This window comes from Rhinatrema bivittatum, chromosome 3 (genome assembly GCF_901001135.1).
Source record: "Rhinatrema bivittatum chromosome 3, aRhiBiv1.1, whole genome shotgun sequence".
Lineage (NCBI taxonomy): Eukaryota > Metazoa > Chordata > Amphibia > Gymnophiona > Rhinatrematidae > Rhinatrema > Rhinatrema bivittatum.
Window position 1 is genome coordinate 164,445,727 of NC_042617.1, and position 23,573 is coordinate 164,469,299.

The 23,573-nt window shown below is 42.9% G+C and overlaps 1 protein-coding gene across 1 annotated transcript in view; it reads left to right on the plus strand.

The window, feature by feature from the left end:
• RYR2 (ryanodine receptor 2) overlaps window positions 1–23,573 on the plus strand; it is a 1,771,220-nt gene that overhangs the window by 1,304,231 nt on the left and 443,416 nt on the right. The window contains 2 exon segments of the mRNA XM_029593907.1: window positions 947–1,006; window positions 15,400–15,534. Coding sequence (XP_029449767.1) covers window positions 947–1,006; window positions 15,400–15,534 — 195 coding nt within the window.

Consider the following 23,573-nt stretch of genomic DNA (forward strand, 5'->3'; position numbering starts at 1 on the left):
CCAGCCAGATGGGAAAGCTAACGTGTAACACTCACGCCAAGATGGTATAAAATTTTAGGTTCTAGCACATGCATGCTAAATCCTAATTTGCATATAAGAAACATAAGAAAATGCCATACTGGGTCAGACCAAGGGTCCATCAAGCCCAGCATCCTGTTTCCAACAGTGGCCAATCCAGGCCATAAGAATCTTTATTTACATGTGGATTCACACTGATTTTAGTGCATAACTGCTAGCAACTTCTAACTTGTTATGTGTTTATTTATTCATTCAAATTTGCACATAGTAAGCATGCTGCTTATATGTGTACTTTATGCCCTCATGTAATGAGGTTTAAGTGTAAGAATATAGGTTTAGCTATATAAAAATGTGATATTCAAGTAGAATGTACAAGGGTACCTCATGTTTAAAACTCAACTGTGCTAGTGCAGACAGAAAAGTAAGCTTATACTTTTGCAGTTGATCACCCTATTGAAGATTTACCCCTAATGTGCATATTATCCATGTAACCTTTTTTAAAGGGAAAAGATAAAAATTTTATTTATACCCTTTACAAACAGCAGTAGTGTCAGCTGTGCAGCATCTTCTTCCCAAACTGTACTACAGTGATTTGTATCACTTATTGTCATACTAAAGACCTATGCTAGTAGAAATCTTTGGGGCATTTATATTGACTTTCAACACAAAGACAGGGCATGACAGAATATGAAGGAATAATGAAATAACCAATAGTATGATGATAATAATAATAATTGTCAGCCAGACATAATTGGTCAAATGCAGGAAGTAAAAAGCAAATGAAATGAATGGGCCATGATCAGGCAGAGACTACATGACTGAAATATGAATCAGAATTACACATTGTTGATTCATTGTCCCTTGCTTTCACTACAAGAAATCTCATCGACTGGATGTATTTGCCTCACCACTGTATTTTGCTCAACAGAAAGATACAGAAGATGAAGTCCGTGATATTATCCGAAGCAATCTTCATCTACAGGGAAAGGTAAGCCAATTGCTGTAGTGGCATGTAAGCATATTCTGGAAAACACATCATGCTATTGATTTGCCTGATAAATAGGTAGAAATATTGCTATAAATGAAAACTGCTAGTACTGTCCAAGTGTATAGTAGTGTCATGAGCTAGTTGCATCTTCCAAGTTAGCAAGTGGTCATGCCAATGTAAACATTTATGTATAAAGGATACTCATAGTCTGCCAGAATGACAAGAAACATTCCTTTATTTGGGTATAAATATACAGAAGCGACATGAGTTGACATCTTAAAAAGATATGCTGCACATATATCAAGCTTAGTTCACTGGAAGTTGGCTCTAGTTAATCATTGCAGTCATATTGGTTTCATGAAACAGTGCCTTCTGGTTGTGGAAACTTGAGTTAAAAAGTAACAATGCTGTCACAATGGCTATCTGCTATTCTGTGCCTTTAAAATAAACCCTTAGTAACAAGTCACTTTAGCCTCTGTGGCCTCAGGTACAAACTTACTGGGTGATTTGTTGAGCTGTGGTTAGTGCTCTAACGCGCTTTATATTGCGTATATCGTGTGTTTATGGCTGTGATAGTGTGCGATATACGCGATATTTTGCATTCCCCTGCCCAGATACAGTCCCATATTACAATTACCTTCTTTGCATGTGATTTGCATGCATGCATGCATAGTGCAAATGAATGCAAAGACGGCCATTACCATTCAATTGTATGTAAATATTATATCACAGCTGACCAAGAAGGTGATCAGCTATGCTAAAATATCTACACCTATTTGAAATGTGCTACATGTGCATCATGGATCCTGAGCACTTGCTGCATATTTAAAGCAGCAGGAGAAGAAAAATGAAAATTTCTGCAAATGGAGAGGTTGCGTGGAGGTCAGTGCTGACCCCTGTCTCAACCCGGGGCTGCCAGTCAAGGCAACCCTGACATCCCCAAAATGTGAGAAAGTAAAAAGAAGAACCATATGGTGATGGGCCTGGGCCCTCCCCTTTCCTCCCTCCCCAAAGCACACAGGTAATATGTGGCTCCAGCCCCCGATACAAATACCCCCCGAGTCAAACCTCCAACCTCCCCAAAGACCAGCCTCAAACCCCACACCCCTCCCCCATGTCAAAAGATCAAGCACCCCTACTACCTGACCCTCCAAAAGATCAAGTCCCCCCAAAAAAAGATTCTATAGCCCTCCACCCCCCCCCACCCCTTCCCCCCACTCCCAACCCCCCTCCAGAACCCCTCAGAAACTTGAAAGGAATCTGAATAGGGGCCAGGTGCATCCTTTCATCCAGCCCAGTTGGCACCCTGGGACAAGGTCAGGTTCGGATGGCAATTTTTTTTTTTTGGGGGGGGGGGGCTGGATCTTTTGACTTGGGGGGCTGGAGGGTTTGAGGTTGGACTTTGGGGAAGTTTAAGGTTCGACATCAGGGGGGGGCGGGGTGAGGGGTAGTGGTATTGGGGACCAGGGGCCGGGGCTACATTTTACTTGTGTGCTTTGGGGAGGGGGGAAGGGTGTGCCGGGGCCATTAGTTTTTCACATTTTGAGAGTGTCAGGGCCAGGTTGAGATGGGCGTCATCACTGTTCTCTGCTCAGCCTCCCTGTTTACAGCAATTTTATTTTTTGGGGGGGGGCCAGCGGCCCTTTAAGGCGATGGTGGTCCCATGAGGTTGGGTCTTCCATTGCATTAAAGGGGTGCTCACTGTGTTCTTATGGGCTGCTGTGTTTGGCTGTGACACAAAAGAATGTGCCCTACAGCTGCGATGCTTTTTTTGGGGAAGGGCCCCACTATCATGACAAGTCCCCCCCCCCCTCCCACAATGGGACCCCCCCTCCTGCGATAAAACATTGCGGCTTAGTGAATCTAGGGGTTAGAATATAAGTCCCTCTGGGGATAGGGAAATAAAGACAGTACCTGAATGTAATCTGCTTTGAAGTTCCAAAAAGCAGAATATAAATAAACAAAATACAAACATAAAAAGCAAAGAGATCTGATAAGTTAAGTTTGAATTCAAACCCAGTTGCTCTTGTGTAGTGAGTTGGCAGATGAATGGTTGAGTACTGATCAGCACACACCTTCCTCTGGATTGCACAATTCTACCATCATCGCATGACTCCATTATAGACATTAAAAAAATCGGATAAAACACCATCAGTTTCCACAGGGTTAACTGACTAGATCCCCCAGGATAAAATTTGCTTCCCACTTATCAGCTAAGGATGCGCACATACTGTCACAACGGGCATACTTTTCACTGGATTAAAAGGAGGCTTCCATGGTACGTGTTTAGGTCAGGGACGTCAACCACACACATAAAATATCACATAGCTTGGCCCCCCAGTTCCCCCACCCTCAGAAATATGTATGTTTTGCTATGGACATCGCTTAGGCCATTGTGATATGTGATAAAGTAAAGATTTTTTTTTTTTAAATAAAGATAAAGCAGGTGCAAAGAATGCAGGCACATTTGTACCCACATAAGTGGTAAGTGAATTTTCAAACGGCAACTACCCGGGTAGCTTCTGTTGGAAAATTTGCTGAAAATTGCATGGGTACAAAAGTAGCTGCACACCTTGCTCCTAGCCAGCTTACTGAAAATTGTCTCCCAAATTTATAATTGCTGAAGTATGTTTTAGCCAATAAGAGAAAGCATAAAGCCAAGCCAGATATACCATCAGAGGTGTGAAATTCTGCTGATGGGCGTGTAAGAGGAGTGAAGCTTTTCTGCATGCTTTGAAGGAGGCAATTAACCCTGCAGAATACCCTGTTAGAGGCATGAACCAGCAGAGGAAGGAGCAGCTCAAGGTAATCTGCCACCAGAAGTGAGATCTGAGATGGTGTCGTCCCCCCCCCCCCCCAATCCCCTTTGGCGTTCTGATTTGAAATGGTGGGGAAGGCAAGGGCCAGGGTTCCCGGAAATGTGGCAGATAAAGTGCCCGTTATAATATTTCTAGGAAGCTAGCAACCCTACCACACTCTAGGGAATCCTGCCTCTCACCCTTCCATCTTCTCCCTGGGACAGTGGGAGATGGGTAAATGGAGGGAGGGGCACACTGATACCACCCCATACAATCTTGCACCCCCCCCCCCCCCATTCTCCCACAGCTCTCCATTTTCCCTTCTTTTCTTCTTACTCTTCTCTCCCACCCAATTCATACACCCTCTGCTCCTTTCCTCCCTTCTCACTCCCCCTTCCCCTTTTCTCCCCTCTCCTTGTATTCACAATCCAACTTTCCTCACTTACATTCTCTTCCCTTCTCTCTCACTAATCCCCTGCCCTTCCGCTTTGCTCCTCTCCTTTCTCAATCACACCCCTTTCCCTTTTCTTCTCTCCCTCCCTTCTCACTAACATTTCCTCTGTTGCTTTTCTTCCCTCTTTTATCCCTCACATGCCACTAACCTTCTCCATTTCTTCCCTCTCCTCTCATTCACCCCCCCCCCCCAATCTTTCCCTCTTCTCACTTACCCCCTTTTCTTTATCCTTTGTCACTCCCCCTTCCTATTCTCTTCCTCCTCTATCACTCACACCTCCCTACTCTCACCAGTGCAGGCCTTTTTCCTGCCGGCAGGATTGGGGGCAGGGAACCCAGCTGGCATGTCACTCACTACGTGTGCCTTCTTCCTGGCAGCAGGGAGTGGGAAATCTGCTGACGTGTTGCTCACTGCGCTGCCACACAGCTCTTGTTCTTTGCTGCTGCCCCCAAAATGTGTTTCTTGAGCAGACTGCTTCACCTCACCTAATGACAGAACCGCCCCTGGTGGAGGCATGAAGCACTCCTGCATGCTTTACAAAAAATAGGATGTTCTGCTGCAAACACTGGCAGGTATTTATTTTATTTTATTTATTTATTTGTACGCTTTTATATACCGAAGTTTAGCTAGAGGCCTTCACTCCGGTTTACAGGTAAAACAACGAATTACAAGTGAAAGGTATGTGAAGGTATGTGAAGTTCTGCCAGCTGGAAGTCCCAGAAACACAAAGTTATGCCATTAATCAATCTAATAAAATTCAAGAAATTTTGTCAGTAAAGAAATGGACAATAAATAGTAATTTTGGCTAGTTCTAAAAATGACAGGAGTTGGGTGGCACTCCTGTCGTTTTTTGTTACATCAGACTAACATGGCTATCCCTCTGTAGATTTTTGGCTATTTCTAGTAATTGCAGTTTCAACAATAGCTTCTATCCTTGTATATTAATATGAATGGCTTGTAAGCTGTTTCATATCAGCTGACTAATCCAGAATCAAGACCATCCTGACTTTAGTCATAGAGCTCCAGAATGCTGACTATACTGTAGTGTAGGCTCACTTAGAAGCAGAACTTCAGACTATTGTTGATGTCTTTACCGAGGAAAATAAGAACATAGGACTGGCACTCAGAAGTTGAGAAACTGTCAAGGAGCTGTTCTCAGCTTTGGTAATTTACTGAGAATGTATGTACTTCAGACACCATCGCTAACTAAAAGGATGACATCAGTGAAGAAATGCAACATCACCTCAGATATGCAAAAGCAGCCTTCAGTGATATGAGGAAATCAGTGTTCAACACCTACAATATCAGATCCCAAAACTCAATATCAAGCTGAGCTGTGGACAATATACAGGACACACTTCAAGATATGGAGAAGTGTTATTATCATTGCCTTAGGAAGATCCTCAAAATCTGGTCAGAAGACAGGCACACTAACATCCTTTTATAAGCAGACTTCATGAGTCAATGGTCATCTGACACTAGCTTCACAGAATTGGCCACATCATCTGGATGTCTGCTTAACCCGGCTACATTCATTGAATATAGTTGGTTAGGTTAAAGTTATCTGGGAATTTATGCAGATAACTTTAACCATACTCCTATGCACATCTAAGGATAGCCGAATAACTTATTCAGCTAACTCCAAATCAGAGTTAGCCAAATAAATTATTTAGCTATTTTAACTCCACCCTGGAACACCCCTGAAATGCCTTCCATGTACCCGGAAACATTTTATCTGGATAAGTGACACCAATAGTCAGAAGCTGGCATTTATTCTAGATCTTCTTTGAGTTATTAGATAAATGCCTTTGAATATCAACCCTAGTATGTTTCATAAACAGCTGGTATACTATAGCGAATCCCCATAGTTCTCTGCAGTAACCCACAGTTAGATACTATAGCAAAGCATCTAGAATTCTACAGCTAAGATTTAAAAATTCTGCAGTTGCTCTCTAGTATGTCTTTTATTTAAAATATGCTGATGTAGTGTCATTTAAGAAGAAAAATGTTTTTACTGAGGGAATATTGAAAAATACATTCTTCCAGCAACCTCAATATTTGTATGTAATGCCCTTGGTATGATGGTGATGGCTTCACATACTATTTAATATATATTCTGTCTTTTTATGACTAATCAGTCACTTTAAAGTAGATTGTATTCAGGTACTGTAGGTGTTTCCTGTCTTCAGAGGACTTATGATCTAAACTTGCTCCTGAGGCAATGGAAGGTAAAGAAACAACAAAATTTAATCCCTAGCTTACCTGAGTTAGCAGGCTGCTGCTCTAAGTGCCAGACTGTTCTCCACTCCATACCTCAAAGAGCATACTGGCTTAACCAGCTTACATTCAACCAGTGTTACACATCCAGCATTAATGCTGAATCCTGCTTTGGCCTTCCTCTACCTCTATTCAGGCATTTCGTGACATTACTGTTCATAGCCTCTGTTCATTTAGATAGGATACATTTTTTTCACCTCTTTCTGAGGATCAAGATCAATCTACTTGTCAAATTAAAAAAAACCCTAAGGTTTTCATGCACAGGAGGAGAGCCTCTTTCAAAGGAAAGGAGGCTTTAGAACCAGGGGTCTTGGGATGAGGGTGAAAGAGGGTAGGCTCAGGAGTAAAGTAAGGAAATATTTTTTACAAAGAGGATAGTGGATGTATGGATCAGCCATCATATGGAAGTTGTGAAGATAAGGACAATATCTGAATTCAAAAAAGCATGGAATAACACAGGATTTCTGAGGAGTAAATAACTGGTGTGGATGGGCAGACTAGATGGGCCAATGAATATTCATGAGATAGACTTGCATATACTGCGGCTGTTGTATGCAAATCTATCTCATGCATATTCATTGTGAATATCCTGAAAACCAAGCCTGTATGTGGCTCTTGAGGACCAGAGTTGGCCACCCCTGCCATATGGTCTTTTCTGCCATCATGTTTCTATATATCTAAATTGTTTGCTTTAGTATTAGGCCTGTGGAAAGTTGTCTTTAAGACCTTTTGAATTTCTTTCTTACAACAATCCTTATGATATTATACTATTTTAATAGCTTTTTTTTAGTTTTTTGTACAATAACTGGCACAAACTAGAGATTCTATGGCAGCGATAAGATTTTGCAGGAATAAGCCAATTCTGTATCTGCAGAATAACAGGCTACCAGGAGCCTTAACTGCAATGTACAAACAAAATCCTCAGTGAAAATAGAAAATCTTTGCCATTTTTGTATTTTTAACACATCAAATTCATGCACATTCTTTTTCTTTCATCTAAGGGAGTATTTTCTGACATTTCCAATCTATGCCTTGCCATGCTGTTTCATTTTGTTCATTTCATGATAGCTGCTGGCACGCTACCTACCATTTTGAGCATTTCTTTTTGGTTTATTTAATTTCCAGTTCATTGCCTCTAGGTTACATTGCTACTGCCCCCATTAAGATGTTTGCATCAGTTCTTGCTTCACTGCCTTACAATAATGGCACTTAGTAACAACTTCACCTTATCCTGTGCTTTTATCTAGGAATCCTTCTCTCACTCAGATTAATGAATTCATCTGTTCATATACTGAGATCTCCAGAGAATGTTCTAGGAAAAAAAAAAGATTTGACAGCTTGGTTTATTAATGAAAAACCCAAACTTTGCCCTCCTGAGGACAGAATGAGAGCTGGAAGGGTATTTCCTAGCAATAGCAGGAGCAGTAAGAAAACAATTATAATACAAAATATTTTAAAATGTTGATTGTCTGCATTTTACAATAGTTTCACAAAACACACTGACGAATTATGAGCTTCGTATTACAGCCAACTGATTGGGCTGGTATGAAAGAGAATAGTCAAGAGGTATTTGAGGTAGTCAAAAAAGATATCCATCACAGTTTGAATGAAGATATACAAAGCACAAAAGAGAGAGAGCAACAACCAGAGATTTCCCTGACCAATCTGCAGGTACCCTTTCATTCAAATACATACCTACCTTGCGTTCACTTCTGGCAGCACTTAGACTTGAATATATTTACTCAAGAACTACCATATCTGTGAAGTACCCATTACTTTTTTGGAGTAATTTTAAAGTCATCTATGCAGGTAAAATAGGGCTTTACCTGCATAAATTGCCCACCTGGTGTGTGTGTAAATGTACCCACACATTCGGAAAGGCGTTCCAGGGATGGAGTCTGTGCAGAATTCGTACTTGTGTGCTTAGAGGATGACTTTCAAACAACTCTGTGTGGCCTCATATGCGCACATATATGGGGTGCACAGATTATAAAATACAACATACCCATATAAATGTGTTTATGCACGATACCTGCAATGCATTGAACACGCAGGTTTTTCCTACCTATCTTAGAAACACATACACGTATATTTTACGTGCGAAAAATAAATACAACTTGATCACCTTAAATACTGATTTATGCGTGTAAATTGATATATTTTAAAATATGCGTGACTAATTGAAATCAACGGTTTTCTAATTTCTCCACCACTTGGCCCAGTCCTTCTCCAGGTCATCAAGATCCACCTCGTTCTTCAGCCTGAACTTTCCCCCAGGTCACCCAGATCTCTCCCCCAACCAATAATAAACAATAGGCAAGCCCGATATCAGTTGCACAAGATAATTAGCAGGTGAAAAATTACGCAAAGAAGTTAACTAATGTATGCTCAGAAGTCTCTTATAAAAGAGCAATTTATGTGTGTTAACTCTTGGACCTGCCTCTGGACTGCCCAGATCGCCCCTTTTTTACTCATGTAGATGTGCGCTCAAAAGTGAAAACATGCGCATTTGATGTTTATAAAACAGCGCGTACACAAGTACGGGCTTCTTATGTGCATATAATCAGATTTTTTATGGATGGAACTCTTTGAAAATTCACACCACACTTTTTCATTGTATAAAGTATTTGTAGAAATTTTGACAGAAAAACTCCAAAGGCAAACTAGCAGATGTAACTTTGTGAGGGGAGTTTTAGTGGAATATTTTGAAAATTGGAATAAACTTTGCAGACTGTTATAAAATTAGTCCCTAACCACTGGAAATTTTGGCACATTTAATTTTTTTTCACTTGGGGAACAACAGAGAAGAATACAGGAACACATCCCTTTCTTTCACTTCAATATTTCAATGCCAAAATAAATTAATAGTGTTCCCCTGTGTCTAAACACTACCTACAGTCTCCTGTGCATAAATTGATTGCTGAGGTCCAGTATCACCTTTCCTTTCAGAGTTGAAGGTGATCACCTTTTCAAAACCATTGTTTTACACTAATATTTAGAATCTCATCTAAAGGATGAACGCAATCATTCTTTTCCTAATATAAAGCCTACTTTTCCTTTCTTCCTCGTTGTTTACTCTCTTGTTGTTTCACACACTCATTCACACAACTACTCTTGAATTCTTACTTGCTTTCTGTATACATCCACAATCTTTTCTGGCATCTATGTCAACTCAAATGAAACCCACAGCACACTTTCTTAGCATGGCTATGACTCCACAGGACTTCAGAGATATCATAAGATGCATATTCTGAAGAGTCAAAAGGGCTGGGAATGCTTCTGTTTGGTAAGTTTCATAACGGGATTCTTCTTTATAGTGAAGTAATTGCTGCACAATGCAGGACCATCACTAAGGGAGGACAGGAAAGGTAATTTGCCTGGATGCCAAAATGGGGTGGGAGCACCACACTCCCATTTTGGGTCAGTCTGCCAACCCAGTAGAGAAGAGGAGCACCAAAAGCATCCCTTGTACAGGGTGTTGTTTTGTCCTTTGACTTCCTTGGGTACTACATCTGTTACTCCTGGGTAATTCTGTGCAACTGCGCAGCAGAGAATGTGTGCAGAATTCTCCTCCTGTGCAGAATTTACATTTTTTGCATAGAATTTGGAGAAAGGCCTGGTGGGCTTGAGCAGAGCCCATCCTGCTTGCAGCCAAGGAGCAAAGAGAACATAAGAACATGTCATACAGGGTTAGACCAAGGGTCTATCAAGCCCAGCATCCTGTTTCCAGCAGTGGCCAATCCAGGCCATAAGAACCTGGCAAGTACCCAAAAACTAAGTCTATTCCATGTTACCGTTGCTAATGGCAGTGGCTATTCTCTAACGGGTAGATTTTCAAAGGGCACGCGCGTAGGATATGCGCGTACCCCCCGAAAACCTACCCCAAACCCCCCTTTGCGCGCGCCGAGCCTATTTTGCATAGGCTCGGTGGCACGCGCAAGCCCCGGGACGCGCATAAGTCCCGGGGCTTGCATGGAGGGGCGTGTCAGGGGCGTGCCCGGAGTGATGCGGCGTTTTGGGGGTGGCGGTGTGGGCGTGGTTTTGGCCCGGGGGCATTCCGGGGGCGTGGCCGCGGCATCCGGACCAGCCCCCGGGACCGGAACTCAGAGCGGGGCAGCCAGCCGGTGCGTGCAAAGTTACGCCTGCTTCCAGCAGGCGTAACTTTGCCGACAAAGGTGGGGGGGGGGGTTACATAGGGCCGGGGGGGTGGGTTAGGTAGGGGAAGGGAGGGGAGGGTGAAGGAAAGTTCCCTCCGAGGCCGCTCCGATTTTAGAGCGGCCTCGGAGGGAACGGAGGCAGGCTGCGCGGCTCGGCGCACGCAGGCTGCCTATCTATTAAAATCCCGCATACTTTTGTTCGTGCCTGGTGCGCGAACAAAAGTACGCGTTCGTGCAACTTTATAAAATCCGGCCCTAAGTGAACTAAATAGCAGGAAATGGACTTCTCCTCCAAGAACTTATCCAATCCTTTTTTAAACACAGCTATACTAACTGCACTAACCACATCCTCTGGCAACAAATTCCAGAGTTTAATTGTGCGTTGAGTAAAAAAGAACTTTCTCCGATTTGTTTTAAATGTGCCCCATGTAGACCCAGTAGGCGAGTGGAACACATTCCGCTCATGGCTGAAGAACAGGGCAGCCAGCAGGCCACAAGTAGAGCCCACCCCATTCATGGCCAAGGAGCAAGGAGATTCGGTGGGCTGCAATCAGAGCCCATCCTTCTCACTGCCGAAGAAGATAGGAAAGGCAAGAAATGTGAGAGAGAGAGGGGAATTGTAGTGCTGTGAGTGTGAGGGTGCATGTGTGTGACAGTGAGAGGGAATGTGAATGTGAGGAGAGATTGTGAAGGAGTTTAGTATGTAAGTGAGAGATTGGGAGCCTGTATGTGTGAGTGAGGGTGTGTGTGTGAGAGAGGGATTGGGTGTGTCTGTGTACATATGAGAGGGAGGGTGCACATTTCTGTGTGAGAAAGGGACTCTATATGTAGGAGTGTTTGTGTGTGTGTAAGAGACAGCGAGATAGCCTGGGTGAGGGTGTGTGTGCAAGAGCAAGAGGGAGCCTGAATAAGGGTGTGTGCATGTGTGTATGTTTGTGTGTGCGAGAGAGAGAGGGAGCCTGCATGAGTGTGTGTGTGTGTGTGAGTGAGAGAGAGAAGGGGGGAGCCTATGTGAGGGATGTATGTGTTTGTGCAAGAGAGAGAGGGAACCTATGTGAGGGTATGTGTTTCAGAGATACAGGGAGCTTTATGAGGGTTTGTGTGTATGTGCAAAAGAGAGAGAAAGTCTGTGTGAAGGGTGTGTGTGTGTTTGTGCAAGAGAGATTGGAGCCTGAGTTAGGTTGTATATGTGAGTGAGAGAGGGAACTTGTGTGAGGGTGTGTGTGTTTTTGTGTGAGCCTGTGTGAGGTTGTGTGTGTGTGTGTGTGAGAGAGAGATAGGGAGCCTGTGTGCGGATATGTGTGTGTGCAAGAGAGAGAAGGAGCTTGTGTGAAGACATGTGTGTGAGCGTTCGTGTAAGAGGGATAGAGGGAGCCTGTGTGAGGGGCTTATGAAAGAGGTGTCAAACTGTGGACGTGGAGGGCTTGGGGGTGGAGATGGAATGGAAAGGGTTGAGCCTGATGGGGGAAGGGAAAGAAAGTGGAGAACGGAGGAGTTGGGGCCTGTGAGGGCAGAGTGAAAGGGGTCTGGCCAGGGGAGTAAGGAGAGAGGTGGAAGGGACACTCTTACAGTGTACTTTTATGGGAATTTTGCTCAAAATATTTAAAACAATGCATCTTTGAATAATAGCTTTTCTGTATTTTATTTTATTAATTACTCAAAGACTGTGATGTATATTGTTATTTTGACCAATATAAAGTATGCATAATTTTGTGTGCAGAATTTTAAATTTTTTTGTGCAGAATTCCCCCAGGAGTAACCTGTACTGCAGAGTACAGAATTGTGTACTGTAGAATATCACATCTGCACATAAACTGACACACTCACAGTCTCACACTGAAGAGGGAATATCAATAGAACCACCAAAGACTGCTTCTACAAACTGCAAGTTCTAAAAAGGATAAGACCCCTCTTCCATGCCAAAGACTTCAGAACCATCCTCCAAGCTCTCATTTTCTCTAAATTAGACTACTGCAACGCTACTTTACTTGGTCTCCCTTCCACATATACCAAACCGCTCCAAATGGTTCAAAACGCAGCAGCCCGTCTACTTACAAACACCAGAAAAAGAGACCATATCTCACCAGTCCTAAAAGACCTTCACTGGTTACCAATACATTTCAGAGTAATCTACAAATCCATCACCTTGATATACAAAATTATTCACCAACATACCACAATCGACCTACAAATTCCCCTCCGCTTACACCAATCCACAAGACCGACCAGAGAAGCATACAAAGGATCCCTCCAAGTTCCCCCTACCAAACCACTAATCACAGCACCTTAAGAGACCGAGCCTTCTCCACAGCAGGCCCACCTTTATGGAACTCCATCCCCCCAGACCTCAGAAATGAGCCATGCCTCCTAACCTTTAGGAAACGACTCAAGACATGGCTGTTTAGGCAAGCATTCCCGAACTCCAACTAATACGCCTCACCAGCAAAATATCCTACACAGGAGCTGCATATATTATACTGTATTCTGTATATATTGTATACCTGTATATAATTAACTTCTTCTATCTCTTTTTATTTCCTCCACCCCAGTTCAATAGTCCCTGTTAATTGTAACTGCATCTCTTCTTCACGTTTATCTAGGTTCTTTGTTATTTTCATTGCACCCCTTTTTTATGTAAACCGACATGATGTGAACGCTTCATGAATGCCGGTATAAAAAAAACCTTAAATAAATAAAATAAATAAATGTGGCACAACGGCATTAGCACATGACACACTCACAAAGACAACTAATAGCGCTGGTTACCTCTAGCAAATAGGGAAGTTAATTGTCAAGGATTTCTGCAGGAAACAGTGCTTTAGCCATGGAAATAGCTTTTTATAAAATTGCCTGCTTGATAAATGAATAAACGTATAAGCGGAAGTTTACCCGAACTGAGCAGAGGTATTTCTGGGGGAGCTGGGGAGGAGCTTGAACTTATAAACAGACTTTTGGATTTTCAAAAGTATGGTCATAAATTTCCTTGAAAAATGTACACATGAACAGCAGCAGGTATAACTGTGGGCAGAAGAATTTGGTGGGGTACTTTTCAAAGCAAACAGTAATATATGATTATAAAATATAGTGCACATCAAATCCATCATCATAAAATGCAATAAATACTAAAATAATACATCATCATAATTCAACACAAAATAACATAACATATAAGTACCATGTGACCCAAACAACCCTGTTCTCTCAATAGCGGGAAAAAGCCGCAATACATCTTAAAATAATTACTTAGCTAGTGCAATGGTCCAATATCACCTTCTTTCCCATACTACCCAGTTCCACCCCCAATCCCCCTGGTCACTTCCAAAGTAGTGACACCCTTTGATCCACCCCTTCAGGAACAAATCATCCCAGAGGAGAAAAGTATGCATACATGTAATGTATGTGCAGGGATTTCAAAATGAAATACTTCTGTGTGTGCTCTTTTTTTTCCCCATCTCTATCCCCATACCCTTTTCCCCATGTCAAAAGTATGCACACTGTCTTAGAGGATGCTTACTTTTAGCTGAATACATGGGGTAATTTTGTTTTATGTGGGCAAAAATGTGTTGACTCACATATAAAGCATTGAAAATGACCTATCAAAGTGTAATATATATACCACCACTCTGTGGTGAGTAAATGGAGTCACTGCAAAAACAGAGGATGATGCAGTTTGTGGAATACAATGAATTGCAAGGTCATAGGCAGTGTTGTTTTATCAGAGATAAGTCTTGTCAGATGAATCTGATCTATTTCTATGACTAAAAGCCCAATTTTAAAAGGCCCGCGCACGTGAAAAACGAGGGTTACGTGCGTGGCCAGGCCTTGCGTGTGCAGCAAGTGTTTTAGAATGGGCCTGGACTTGCGCGTGACCTCTGGTTATGCGCAGAAATGCTAGGCCAACAATAAGGGGCGAAGGCAGGGTCTGGGAGAGGCGGAGCGTGCTACTTTGTGTTTTTCTGTTAATTTCCTTTCAAAAAAGAAAACACAAGACTTGCTGTAGTATTTGAATTTTGGAACAGCAGGTGTTCAAAATACGATACAAACTTAAAATCAAAAGGAATAAGGAGTTTTCAGACAACTGAAAAATGTGAGAAACGTTTTAATAAGGATCATCCTTAAGTTATGAAATATCTGTAGTCTAAGAAGTCAATATTTACAAATCTGCTGAGCAGGTAAGATAACCGGGTAAATGATATTTAGTAGCATTTATCTGCTAAACATGCCGCTGAATATTCTGTGCAGGTAGATTAAAGTCAGGTATTTGTGCAGACAAAGTTGTCTGCAGAAGTTTAGCTGGGTAGCATTCAATTTAATGCTAAATTTTAAAATGACCTGACCGGACCTCTTTTTTAAAAAATTTTACCTGTACAGGTAGCAATTTGTAGCTGGCTAGGGTGGAAATTTTCATCAGCTAAAATTAACTCGGCTGAAACCCAGTTTTAGCCAGGTTAGCCTTTTGAATACTGCCCTCTAAGTAAACAACTACTGCTATGCAATTTTAAAAACACAGGGAGAGATGCTTTGGGCACGCATGTATTTCTCTTGAACACAACTTTGCTTCATGAACAATTAGAATATACGTGTTTCTGTAAGCCACTCTGCCATGTCTATTCTATAGCGTTCAGATGTTTACCATTTAATGCATGCTATATTTAATCTTTGCTATTCTTTTTTTTTTCCCTCTTTGAAAATCTTTTATTTGCACAGTTGGAGGATCCTGCCATTAGGTGGCAGATGGCGCTTTACAAAGATTTGTCAAACAAGGCAGAAGACACCTCAGATCCTGAGAAGATTGTAGAAAGAGTATTAGATATAGCTAATGTGCTTTTTCATCTGGAACAGGTTAGATTTTTTTTTTATATATAATATTTTTCTTGCTATGTAAAATCAGGGCTGTTCATTGCAGATTGTGCAACACTTATAGGGTGACCACCATGCATTCATCTTAATGTTACTGTAAATCAACCCTGAAATCCCTGACGATGGGAGGCTGTAATCCTGGAAACAGAGTCTTCCCTGTTTTGCAGTATTAGACCCAGTGCTTATAATTGATTCTGGGGCAGTTAGAACTGGGCATGTAATGTCACAGCTGTTATTTCATGTCAACAGTAAAGTAGGTTCCCTCTCTTGAACTGCTATGTAAAAAAATATTTCAAAGAGTTGTTTGCTGAATACAGATGCTGTTTCCAAAGTAATTCTAACACAGTACATAATTAAGGGTCAATATTCAAGAGATTTTTGCAGTGAAAAGCAGCTACTCACCCCCTAAATCTAAACAAATAAATATTCCCCTTCCTGTTCAGCTAAATGTTGTGCAGATAAAATTGCTATATGTACCATAGGCTCCATCACTTTGGATGCTTGAGCACCCCCAATATTGTCTCCTGTACTCCTGTTGGTCAGAAACTAAGAGCTCCTTCTGCAGGGCCCATGGGAGGACAGGAAGTAAGCACTTGTGTCTCTTATGCTATTGCTTCCACCTTCCCCTGTAGTGCATTGGCCAATCATTCTATGGCTGGTTATAGAATGATTGACCAATGGGCTACAAGGGAGGAGGATGCAGCTGTAGTGTAGGACAGACATGTCTTTTGTCTTTGATCTGCACTGAGATGTCGGTGGAGCAGGGATGTATCCAGAACTGAATTTTTTAGGGGGGAGGAAAAGGGGCAAAGCTTAACATCGGGCCCCTGTCCTGCCCTGCTCCACCCCTAACTCCATCCTATGTGGGTCTTCATGGCAGTGGATACAAAACTGCTTTAATTTCTGGCCAACACTTCATTCCCTTTCCCAATACTTCTATCAGCACCCCTCCCTCTCCACTGCAGGAGCATAGCCTTGGGTGGACCTTGGGGCCCTATGTCCTCTCATTTTTGGCTCATAACCACACCCATAGCAGCAGGATCATGTCCTATAGGAGTCAGCCCCTTAAAGGTGCATCAGGTAGAAGGCCTACAGGCATTGGAAGCATTGCCAGTCCATGATATCCTGCATCATTAACAGGCCGATACAGTAAAAGTTGCGGGAAAGCGGGCAAGCGCCCGCTCTCCTGTGCGTGCAATTCAGTAAAAAAAAATATTCAAATTAGGGCCTGCGGTAAAAAGAGGCGCTAGGGACACTAGCGCATCCCTAGCACCTCTTTTTTGACAGGAGCGGCAGCTGTCAGCGAGTTTGTCAGCCGACGCTCAATTTTGCCGGCATCGGTTCTCAAACCCGCTGACAGCCACGGGTTCGGAAACTGGACACCAGCAAAATTGAGCGTCCAGTTTTCAACCCTCGAGCCACGGGCCGATTTTAAATGTTTTGTTTTGTTTTGTTTTTTAATTATTTTTAACTTTTGGGACCTCCGACTTAATATCGCCATGGTGTTAAGTCAGAGGGTGTACAGAAAAGCAGTTTTTACTGCTTTTCTGTGCACTTTCCCAGTGCTGGCAGAAATTAACGCCTACCTTTGGGTAGGTGCTAATTTCTGAAAGTAAAATGTGTGGCTTGGCTGTACATTTTACTTTCTGTATCTTGCGGGACTAATAGGGCCATCAACATGCATTTGCATGTTATGGGCGCTATTAGTTTCGGGGGATTGGACGCACGCTTTCGACGCACTATTACCCCTTACAGAATAAGGGGTAAAGCTAGCGTGTCCAAACCCGGGTTCACGGTGCACTCTGGAGCGCACTGTACTGTATCTGTCTGTAACTGGGCTAACTTGAAAGAGGAAGCTCTGCTTTTCTTGGCCCAGACATGTAAATGTTTGAGACCAAAGTCTTTCTTTTTAGTTTTTGCAAAGAATTATGTATGCCCCCTCCCTCCAGCCCCTTTAAAGTTAAGGAATGCCTGGGCTGGGTAGAAGTCTATTTACATTATTGCTCTTCAGCAGCCTGAGAGATTAACCCTTGTATAAAGTAGCTGCCTTAACCATAGAAGGAGAGTGAGAAACAGCAGAGACAGGACAGGGAAAGAACCAAGAGACAAGAGATACAGAATGTTGCCACAACTAAAATTGTTTTGAAGTTACTGATCTGAAGGCCCACATAGGATAGGGGTGAGACGTGGAGCTGGTCACAATACCCACTCATGTTAATTTTGGGCTCTTCCAAAATATTCAGTTACGACTACCCTCCTGATAGAAATCCATACCACATTGGTTGAAGGGGTGTGTGTGCATGTATGTTTGTGTGTGTGTATATGTGTATTTATGCTCCTCTATTTCTCTCTCTAACCTTTCCCCCTCTGCCAGAGAGTTCAAGTTTGTACTGCTGGCTACAACCCCTTCCTCACTTCCCCAGCATTCACTCTTTTTCATGCAGCCCACCAAAGCATTTGCTTCTTCCTTACCTCCCCCAGTATTCATCCTGTCTCATAACACTCAGGTATTCACTTTATTATCACCAGAGGCTAGATTAGGGAGCAGAATAGCTGTTCCCTGCTGTCTTTTCCAAGCTCACCCTCTCCCCTCCTGTTATTACCCAGGACAAGGGGACAGGGAAAATGACAGAAGTGCAGGGCCTGGAATAGTCTCATACATACACACAGACACACAGATACGCACGTGTGTGCACGCAACTGCCTGCATGCTACCGGTGAGCGGAGGATTTGGAGAAATAACGAGAACACTGGTTTTTTTCTGCCTGATATTTTGGACACCGACCAAAATTGCCCGCCAGATAAGTGAATAAATGTATACACAGACGTTTACCCAGTGTTTCTGGGGTGGAATTGGGAAGGGGTTTGACCTTATACACAGACTTTTGGATTTTCAAAGGTATGGTCATAAATTTCTTGAAAAATGTGCATCAAACAATAGCAGATATAATTGTGGGCAGGGAAATTTAGTGGGATCCTTTTCAAAGTGAATAATAATATATCATCATAAAATATAGTGCACAACAAATACGTCATCATAAAATGCAACCTTCCTGCTTCTCAACTGCTGTAGGGGGCTCTCTGGTTCTGTGCCTTTCTGATAGGGCTTACCAGCACTAGGAAGGTAATTTTCAAAGACCTGCATAGGTGTTGTGCTTGTATGTTCAGCATATATGTGCATAAGTAGGCTCTATGCATGGCAAGCATATTTTCAGAAGGACGGGCATGCACATGTACTGTCACTGCCATACAGAAACGTTTGCACATAAAAAGAGAGTATTTTGAGGGTGTTCCAGTGCAAGATTTGGAAGTACTCTCACATTTATGTATTTTATAAACTGAGTATGCCATGTCATCAAACATTTTTGCATGTTTTCACAACTGCTAATCAAGTCACTGATATTAAATCTGACCCCTTATTTTGCAGTTTTTGGGTGGGAGGGTCTGGAGCAAGTGGTGGAGCGGGTGTGTGATCTGATAGAGGGTATGGGTCAACTGGTTAAGCTCTGCATCAACTGGTGGAAGTCTGGGCAAAAAAGTGTTTGGAAATATGCACAGAAGTGTAACGATCCCCTGGGGTCCATTACTAAAAGACATTACATCAATATAGGATAGTAATTAAAGGAAGGCAACATTGATTTATAGCGCCTCCCTTTGAAGGTGCTGGGATGGCCATCGCCCTAGTGAGGAAATAAAAGCAGCTCACTCCCTGAGAGATTGGGCACAGTGCAGTTTCAGTTGAGAGTTTGGAGGACCTGTAGAGGTTTTTACTTCATTGGATTTTTGGGCCTACTTGGAAGACTCAGGCAAACACTGAGATAGGTCAGGAAGTTGCCTTCCAGTCAACTTATTGGCTGGTGGTTTCTAGTTGTTTCCGGGTTGTTCTGGGAATTTTCCAGTTTGTGTATGAAGCCTTGTGAATTGCCTGAAGAAAGGTCATGGGGAAAACGTTCTCTGGGGGGCCCAAGATAAGGAAGTTCTGCCTCTCTGTAACCTCCTGGAGGGCAAAAGTATGGTGCTTCAAGGAACATCTGGTGTTTTGGATTCATTTTTTTGGGAAAAGACTTTCTGGTTGGAGGAGCCAGGAGGAAGAGGTTTGCTACCCCTTCCTACCCTGTTAGAAGAAAAATCGAGAGCTGTGTGTTCTTGGGAGGATTTTTTCTAAGAATTTGAGAGAGACATTTGGAGAACTGTAAGACCAATATTGAACAAATTCTGAGGACCCCCATTTGGAGTCTTCACCCTGGGGGAAGAAGTAAATTGGGACTCTGTGCAGAGACTGTGTTACCATTTTTTCTTACCACTTGGAGAGGTTTTTCTTGCCCATACAAGGAGACCCTGTCCATTTGGGAACCTCATTTATCCATGCCCTGGAGGGTGAATGTTTTCCCTTACCCTGGAAGGAAGAGGCCCTTGCACAGATAGAGAAAGGGCTGTGAACAGTAAAAATCATCTGTGGTGCTAAGAACTGTTGGAACTTAGCCTTTCACTTATCTGGTTCACCTTCAGTAAAATTTACTTTTTGGACACTCAGATCTGAGTCTGCTGCATTGCATATTACTGGCACCACAGTAGTGAAGGAGGATGCATTTATTTATTTATTTATTTATGTAGGTGTCTTACTGTTGCTGATTTATATCTTCCCCAGGGAAAAGAACTAAAGTGTCACCCTGATACTCAGGTCCTATGCCTTGGGAAAAGAGACTTGTCAGAGAGTTGGTGCGAGTAGATCCAACCCCAAGATATATAAATTCTTTTATGGCCCTGTTGGTAGCTGGCTGCTACCCCAAAACGGGGTCACACATGTATTTCATAAGCAAGATACACTTGTATGTCAGCCAATTTTATAAAACACTAGCTTCTGTGCACAAACTGAGGGGTATTACATACATAGGTTAAAATTATTTAACCTGTAAAATATCTGCACTCCTTTTTATAAACTATGTGGATCCCTGAATTAAAAAAATGAATGTGTACTGAAACATTCATGTGTATGGGGTAGATTTTAAGAAAGTGCGCTTTCGCGTACTTTTGTTGGTGCACCAGGCGCAAACAAAAGTACGCTTGATTTTAGTAGATATGCGCGTAGCCGCGCGTATCAGCTAAAATCCAGGATTGGCGCGCGCAAGGCTGCCGATGTCGTGTAGCCGGCGCGCGCCGAGCCGCGCAGCCTGCCGCCATTCCCTCCAAGGCCGCTCCGAAATCGGAGCAGCCTTGGAGGGAACTCGCTTTCGCGCTCCCCTCACCTTCCCCTCCCTTCCTCTATCTAACCCACCCCCCGGCCCTATCTAGACCCCCCTACCTTTGTCGGGGGATTTATGCCTCCCGGAGGGAGAAGTAAATCCCTGCGCGCCGAGACGCGACCTGGGGGCAGTTCCGGAGGGCGCGGCCACGCCCCCGGGCCCGCCCCCGAAACGCCGCATCCCGCCCCCAAAACGCCGCGCCGATCCGACACGCCCCCCGACACGTCCCCGACACGCCACCCTCAAAAAACCCCGGGACATACCGAGTCCCGGGGCTCTGCACGCACCGGTAGGCCTATGGAACATAGGCGCACCGGCGCGCAAGGCCCTGCTCGCGTAAATCCGGGCGGATTTACGCGAGCAGGGCTTTTAAAATCTGCCCCTATATTTGGGGTGGTGATACCCAGTATTTTATAAACTGTGTGGCTCTCACTGCACAGTTTATAAAATAAAGGACTAACTTAGGGGCACCTACTTAGGTGTATATGTGCTGAATTATGCACACTATTGAAAATTACCCTTCCTACTTTTTAAAGGTGCTCTCATATATAATTACACCTGTTGTTATGTATGTGGAAAATATGCGGGAAAATGTATGCACATATAGATGAATTTTAAAAGCCCAGCATGTGCTAAATCCGGGAGATACGTAAGTATGTCCAACCGGTGCATGCCGAGTGGATTTTAACAGCCACCCGTGAACGTGCGTATCTCTGTTACGTGTTCAAGTGAGAAAACCCAAAATCAGGGTGTGGCGTAGTCTGGGTGAGACAAGAGTATGGGTGTTCTGGGGCAAGGACATGGGCGTTCCAGGACTTTAATATGAAATGTGCATTTTAAGTATTTATGTGCACAAGCATGCGCCATTGTGTCCTGTAGCATAACTTTACTACTGCTATGGATAGCGTGCAAGTAATAAAACAAAAAAAAAAATAGGCTATTAAGCAGGGTTTTAAGGGTTGAGGATAACAAGGGGAAAGGGAAGCTAAATACCTAGGGGATTTGGAAGTCCTATCTGGGTGAACTGAGAAATCTAGTAATGGCGTCAGCGTGTTTCCCTTATAAAATTCCTTCACTTACGCGGTAGAGGTGGCATGTGCGCACACATGCACACATCCATATAAAATAGTGTGCACATGATCACACATTCAGCCTATTTATACCATGTACGCCTATACGCACATATGTTATAAAATGTCTTGCGACCTTTGGTGCAAGCTGGCATATGTGCATACATGTGCGCCTGTGCTCTGGTATCAGTTACCATCTTACTTTTGAAAATCCCAGTGTATGTCCATAAGTCCAAGCCCTTCCCTAACTCTGTGAGAATGCTTTTGAAAATGTTCCTCTTAAATATGGTCTGGCTAGTCACATTCATGACCTGCTATGCTGTATATTTGTTTTTTGCTAAGAGGGTACATAAGAACATAAGACTTGCCTTTCTGGGTAAGACCAAAGGTCCATCAAGCCCAGTATCTTGTTTCCAACAGTGGCCAATTCAGGTCACAAGTACCTGGCAGGATCCCAAGTAGGAGATAGATTCCAAGCTACTTATCCCAAGAATAAGCAGTGGATTTCTGTAACTCTACCTTAATAATGGTTAATGGACTTTTTTCCCAGGAATTTGTCCAAATCTTTATTAAATGCAGCTACACTAAAAGCTTTTACCACATCCTCTGGCAGTGAATTCTAGAGCTTAATTATGCATTGAGTAAGAAAATATTTTCTCTTATTAGTTTTAAATCTATAACCTAGTAACATAATTATGTGTCCCCTGACCTTTGTACTTTTTGAAAGAGTAAAGAACTCTTTCAAAAAGTAATTAGTATTAAGTTCATAGGGTCAGCACTCCTAATCATTTTCAATTCTGTGCACACATTTTTCGCCAGACAAAATAGGGGTGGGTCAGGCCCAAATAGGGCTTTTCAAATGTAGCTGGTTTGCATAATATCCAGTATAGTCCAGCTAACATTGGCTAGTCATCTGCATTGCTGCTGCTTAGTTTCTTTCCTTTCCAGCACCCAAAAATGCTTTTATCCATCTTGGAGTTCCAGATGAAGGCGGAGACTACCCTGGTAATGGCTCTGGCCACTGATGCCGGAGGAGGCGACACCTGAGCTACATACTGAAGCATAGGGAGACCCCCATTCTTGAGCACCAAGACCCTTTCCCTGTCAGAAAGTTTTATCAGTCTCCACAGTCCCAGCTTCAGGATCACTGTCATGAGCCTCTTTCCTCTCAGCCTCTTGGCTTCTCCATTTACCCTGAGCCACACTGTTGGAATCTTGATCAGGTTTTCTCTTATGGGGAAATGGAGTGAGTTAGAAGCTGGTTATCACTCTCCAATCAGCATGGTCTCCAACTTCCTTCAGTTCACTCTTGATACTGAAGCTTTTCCAAAGTCTTCATATACATTTGCTAATATCCTCACCAAGTCCCAGTCTGCAGAAGATGGTGACATTGTCCATAAAGAGTAAATACTTCACTTGATGACTTCCTTGGTTGCCTGGTACTATACTTGTCCTGATTCCCATATGCTATCTGATCTATTCTGTGAAGAATGTATATATAATACAAGCAGTGGAAATGAAAGAAAGCAGTTTTGTATGACCACCTGACCTGACTGGAAAAGGTTCTGTTTTCCAGTCATTAACCATCACAGTACTAAAAATATTAGCAAATATCACCTTGATGTATCTGCAGAATTGTTCTGATCTCACAGCACTCAAGCACTGCTAATCAGTCAGCTAAACCAGATAATGAATCTCCAATGAAGGC